General features: G+C 52.2%; 2 protein-coding genes across 2 annotated transcripts; both read right to left on the bottom strand.

The window, feature by feature from the left end:
* Positions 1-416: 416 nt before the first annotated feature.
* LOC115240087 lies at positions 417-2048 on the bottom strand. The gene has a single exon (XM_029815056.1). It carries the CDS (start codon positions 2046-2048, stop codon positions 417-419), a length of 1632 nt encoding a protein of 543 aa, XP_029670916.1.
* A 48-nt stretch (positions 2049-2096) lies between these two features.
* Positions 2097-3494, bottom strand: LOC115240082. The gene has a single exon (XM_029815053.1). It carries the CDS (start codon positions 3492-3494, stop codon positions 2097-2099), a length of 1398 nt encoding a protein of 465 aa, XP_029670913.1.
* Between the last annotated feature and the right edge of the window lie 2105 nt (positions 3495-5599).

A 5599-nucleotide genomic window follows, 5' to 3' on the forward strand; every position in this document is an offset into this window, starting at 1 on the left:
TCCGGGAGATGACAATGACCGTTTGAGACAACCGTATTAGAGTTCACTTGAGCAGAGCCACGAGAATCTAAACCGAATATTCAGAGAGCGTAAAACTGTTCTAAAGGCAACGTGCGTCACGATAGACCGGTACTCACAGAATGATCGAGGATTTCCGGAAGGGTCGATATCGACGCAGGAGCGCGGATAAGGTCCTGAGAGCGTGCTTATGATTGGGTGATAACATTGCGCGAGACTAGTTAGATTGATAGAACAGGCTGCGGGATTGGGTCACGGCCGCGTACAAGAGGAAAAAGGAAGAGAGAGAGAATGCTAGAGAGAAGGACTAGAGTAAGTGAGATGCCGGTGCAAAGATTGAGTAAAGTGAGCGATATTTCCTGAACATTCCGCCCGCCTTCTACAACAGCGTTGAAGAATTATGATCTTGATGATGGTGAGGCCGGATCAGTAGTTGATTGCTGTGTGAGTGAGGGTTGATCTGGTGTCATCGGAAGCACTGCTAACTTGGTGATAGGCCGCTTGAGTTCTGTGGTGGCCGTCTTAAGGGTGACCACTCTGCATAGACCGTCCGAACCAAGATGAAGTTGGGTGACCCGAGCAAGAGGCCATTTTGATGGAGGGAATCTCTCATCCGTAAGAAGTACGAGAGAGCCGACCTTGATTTGCGTGGAGGGATGATGCCATTTTGATATTGCAAGCTGACGTTGAAGACATTCAGCTGACCAACGCGACCAGAAGTGTTGGAGTTGCTGCTGAATGAGCTGCCACCGAGATAACCTTGTGAGAGGCACTGAGGTGAGAGATGGCTCAGGAATTGTTGTTGGCGCTGCTCCGATGATGAAATGCCCGGGAGTGAGGGCTGCCAGGTCTTCCGGGTCATCTGACAGTGGGCACAATGGTCTAGAGTTGAGGACTGCCTCGATTTGGACCAGAAGAGTTGTAAGTTCTTCATAGGTTAGGGCAGTCTCGCCTATAGTCCGTCGTAGGTGATGCTTGACCGATTTGACTGCGGCCTCCCATTTACCGCCGAAGTGGGGGGCTGCCGGGAGATTAAAGACCCAAGTGGTGCCGTCATGGGTTAGTAGCTGAGCGAGTTCCGAGAATTCCTTTGATCCGGCGTTGAATAACCGCCTAAGAGATGTATCTGCCCCGAGAAAATTGGTTCCACAGTCGCTAAATAGAGTTTGGCAGATACCTCGCCGTCCCGTTAACCGCCGATATGCTGCGATGAACCCCTCTGTAGAGTAGTCTGTCACTGCCTCCAGATGAACCGCCGACGTTGAGAAGCAAACAAAGATGGCTAACCAGCCTTTGTGACACTTAGCCCCTCGTCCTCGCCAAGTTTTGAGAGTGATAGGGCCGGCGTAATCAACCCGTGTGTTGAGGAAAGGACGAGATGGCGAAATGCGAGATGATGGCAGTTGACCCATGAGTTGCTGTGCCCTTACGCCACGTTGTCGAACACACCGAACGCAGCGGAGAATGTAAGATCTCACTGAGGCTCGGCCACCAACGATCCAGTAAGCCTGGCGAAGATATGTCAAGGTTACCTGAGTTCCGCCGTGAAGAGTCCTTAGATGAGCGTCCGATATAATGAGTTGAGACAGATATGAATCCCGTGGCAAGATGGCTGGGTGCTTGCATTCAGGGTCCAATTGAGACTGCCTGAGTCGGCCTCCGACTCTGAGGATGTCCGAATGATCGATGAAGGCCGTAAACTTGGCGAGAGGATGAGACCTTGACAAGTATGCTCCGCTTGAGATTATTGTCAGTTCAGATGAGAAGTAGGCCAATTGGACTGACCGAATCCAATATAGTCGTGAACTTTCGAGGTCTGCAGGTGTGAGGGGGGTGGCCAGAGAGGACTGTGGTATACCTTTGAGGATCGCGCAACACCGTTGACAGAGAGCAGTGATCCGAAGAAGCCGTATGAGTGATGAGTAACGATAGAGGAGTTCCCAGAAGTGGTGTTGCTTTACCGTTGAGGAGGTGAGAAAAAGACCGGGCCGTTCCTCAAGAGTCGCCGCCGAATCTGGCTGTGATGCCATGCTTGGCCAATGTTGAGGAGGCTGTGCTAACCATGAGGGACCATTCCATCAAAGATGATGCCGAGAGAGTTGCGCGGAAGAGAGGCCGCGAGAAGCACAGTCGGCTGGGTTCTCCTTGCCGGGAATAAACCGGCAATGGCCTTGAGGTACGCGTTCTTGAATTGCCGCTACTCGATTACGAACAAAGTCTTTCCAGCGAGAGGGATGACTGTTTATCCAGGTGAGCGATACCGAAGAGTCCGTCCACAAGTAGATTGGTATCTCCGCGAGTTCTAGTGTTCGTTGAACATAGCTGATGAGACGAGAGAGTAGAATCGCTGCCGTGAGTTCCAGTCGGGGAATGGTGAGCCTTTTGAGAAGTGCAACCTTGGTTTTGGCGCACACTAGTGTGATGATTGGCTCTGTTGGGTGAGAAATGACCTTGATATAAACCGCCGCCGCCATGGCGAGTTGCGAAGCATCCGAGAATCCATGAAGCTCGACCATGGTTGACGGCGTGAGAGACAGCCACCGAGGAATCGTGATGGAAGTCAGGTCAGACAGCTCTGAACGGAAGTGAGTCCACCGATGTCGAAGTTGCGGCGAGAGGCAGTCATCCCAGCCGACCTTTTCTAGCCACAGTTCCTGGATGAGCATCTTAGTTCTGATGATTACCGGAGATAGGAATCCCAGAGGATCAAATAGTTGCGCTACTTCTGAGAGTATGGTCCGTTTGGTGATAACGGGCCGGTTGGAGGCCTTGCACGAGAAGACGAACTGATCAGAGTGAGGATGCCATGTGAGTCCCAAAATTTTGCCTTGAGCGTTATCAAACGAGTGCGGCGTCGCGGCGGTGATGTCCGTACGAAGAGCCTGGAGTAGTTCAGGATGATTGCTCTGCCACTTCGCCAGAGGAAAGCCGCCCGCCTTGCAGAGGTTCACTAGTTGGTGAGCGATGGAGGTCAGCTCCGGGAGAGTGTCGGCACCACCACAGATGTCGTCCACATACCTGCCCTTGAGAAGAGGAGAGACCGCCAGGGGGTAGTTCTTACCTTCGTCTTCGACTAGTTGGAGGAAGACGCGAACAGCCAAGAAGGGAGCTGATCGGGTGCCATATGTGACCGTCGTGAGTTGGTACGGAATGATGTTGAGCTGATCATCTACCCAGAGGATCCGTTGGAGATCCCAATCGTCCGGATGAACTTGAATTTGGCGGAACATTTTGGTGATATCAGTGATAAAGATGTACCAGTGTCGTCGCACCCAGAGTAAGATATCTGAGATGTCTGCTTGGAGTTTTGCACCCGTGTGCAGAATATCGTTGAGAGAAGATCCCGTACTGGTGAGGCTGGATCCGTTAAACACCACTCGTAGTTTTGTGGTAATACTGTCATCTTTGAGAACTCCATGGTGAGGGAGGTAGAACACCGGTGATGGTTCTGGAGAGGAAGGGGGAACCCTGACCATGTGCTGAAGCTCTTCGTACTCCAGAGTGAATGATGAGTACAGATTCTGATAGATAGAATCCGTTGAGAGGCGCCGTAGTGTCCGTTGCAAGCAACGTTGGGCAGTTGACCGTGACTCCCCTAGTTGACTTGCCTGTAATTTGAGAGGGAGCCGTACGCATAACGCTCCGCACGATCTCGTGAATGCGTGGCCTTGAATTGAGTTTCACACTCCTCTTCGTCATGATTGAGCTGAGTGGTGGAGGATGAAGGCACCTCTTCTTGTATCCAGAACTTCGTGAGGAGGTCGTGAAGCTCATGATCAACTGCAACATGATGAAAACTATGAACTGAGGCAGTAGGTGCCGAGGTCGGGCCGAGATCAATCCATCCGAAAATAGTGCGTTGAGCGATGGGTTCCTCCTCAGACCTTTTGATGATGTCGGGCTGGATGAACAGCCCGTAGAAGTCAGCACCGAGGATCAAGTCTATAGGTCCGGGGATGAGGAAATCTGGATCCGCCAGCTGGAGCCCGTGAAGGTGAGGCCAACTATATTCTGCTGTCGCCATGGACGGGAGTGATGTTGTTAGATTCTTGAGGATGTAGGCAGTAACGTTGATGGATTGCGAAGAGTAAATTGAGTGAAGGGTGAGCGGAACGACACCCCGAGTTCGCTCCGACTGAGATCCTCCAATACCGATGATAGGGATAGAGGCGTGCCGTCGAGGTATCTGAGAGTTGTGATGAGTTGCCCGGAAGCAAAGGTGAGTTCAGAGCCGGGATCGATGAGCATCCTTACCGAGTCAGGAGAACCGCAAGGTGATCTGATGGTAGCGCAACAAGTAGCGAGTAAGATTGCCGGGCGAGTGAGAATTACCGAGTGAGGTTGAGGGAGGCCTGCGGGTGCAAGTCACTCCGAAGCCGTTGATGCGGTGCTCTTAGATGGTGAGGCCGGCGCCGACGTCTGTGTAGCTGCGTCAGATGAGCAGACATATCTCTGAAATGAGGGCAAGAGACAATGTAATGAGGGCCAGAGCAAAGTGCACATCCGGAGGTTTTCGAGTTTCCGGAAGGGGGTGAGATGGCCACATGAGCGGTGGCCGCCGACGTTTTGCTGGTCTGTCGTAATGCCGAGGAAGCTGGTTTGTGTGCTGGAGAGGAGCTCGAGGTTCCGAACTCCATACTCTCCATGGATCGGGCGCGCCCAGTGAGAAATGTGCGAATGTCCTTGTATGAAGGGGGGTCCGTGGTGGAGCCAAGCTTGACTTCCCAGGTTTCTCGGGTGCTTGGGTCGAGTCGCTGGACGATGAGGTGGACCAAGAGATGATCCCAGTGTTGAACAGGAGCTCCGAGAGACTCCAAGGCATTGAGCGCTTCCGTTGTGGTGTTGAGAAGAGTGTTGAGCTCCTTGGCCGACCGCTGTGAGATGGTCTTGGTGCGGAATAATCAATCCACCTGAGCCGAAATGAGAAGTCGCTTATTTTCATACCGATTAACGAGAAGGTCCCAGGCTGACGCGAACGCGTTCTCAGAAACCAGCAAATTGGAGATTAGCTGAGCGGCTTCGCCCAAAAGACTAGTCCGGAGGTAGTGCATTTTCTCCACGTTTGATATATCCGCATTCCGTCCAACCAAGGAGGAGAAGAGATCATGAAAGGGCCTCCACGCTGAGAAGTCACCGGAGAATTGTGGAAGAGTGATCTCCGGAAGATGACGTCGCGCTGAGGTCTGGCCGCCAATTGAGAGGCTAGCTGTGAGCCCGACAGAGGGTGAGTCCGTTCCTTCTCTTCAATCTGCATGAGCAATGCGGCTTTGGCGTCGGCATAATATAGGAGACACTGATCGCACACCTTTTTCTTGAAATAATCGTGATCCAGGAGGAGCTCCGCTTTGGATTCCGCCATCCGTTCGTGAGTGGCTTCAAACTTTTGCCAGTTGTTATCGATGAGGTCGAGTTTCACCTTGAGCATTTGGAGTTGAAGAGTGGGGAAGGTCGGTTCCTTACACTCGAGAGCCACTGACTTGATGTTAGTGTGCCGATTCATTTGAAAAGAGATTTTCGAGGTTGGACATGATGATGGCTGAAATCGCCGTTACCGCTGAGAATACCACTGGAAGTGACCCAC

Source organism: Formica exsecta, unplaced genomic scaffold, assembly GCF_003651465.1.
Source record: "Formica exsecta isolate Colony F162 unplaced genomic scaffold, ASM365146v1 scaffold403, whole genome shotgun sequence".
In the NCBI taxonomy this organism is placed as follows: Eukaryota; Metazoa; Arthropoda; class Insecta; order Hymenoptera; family Formicidae; genus Formica; species Formica exsecta.

Coding starts and splice junctions, on each gene's coding strand:
- LOC115240087 (XM_029815056.1), bottom strand. CDS start 2,048: ATGGCATCACAGCCAGATTCGGCGGCGACTCTTGAGGAACGGCCCGGT.
- LOC115240082 (XM_029815053.1), bottom strand. CDS start 3,494: ATGGTCAGGGTTCCCCCTTCCTCTCCAGAACCATCACCGGTGTTCTAC.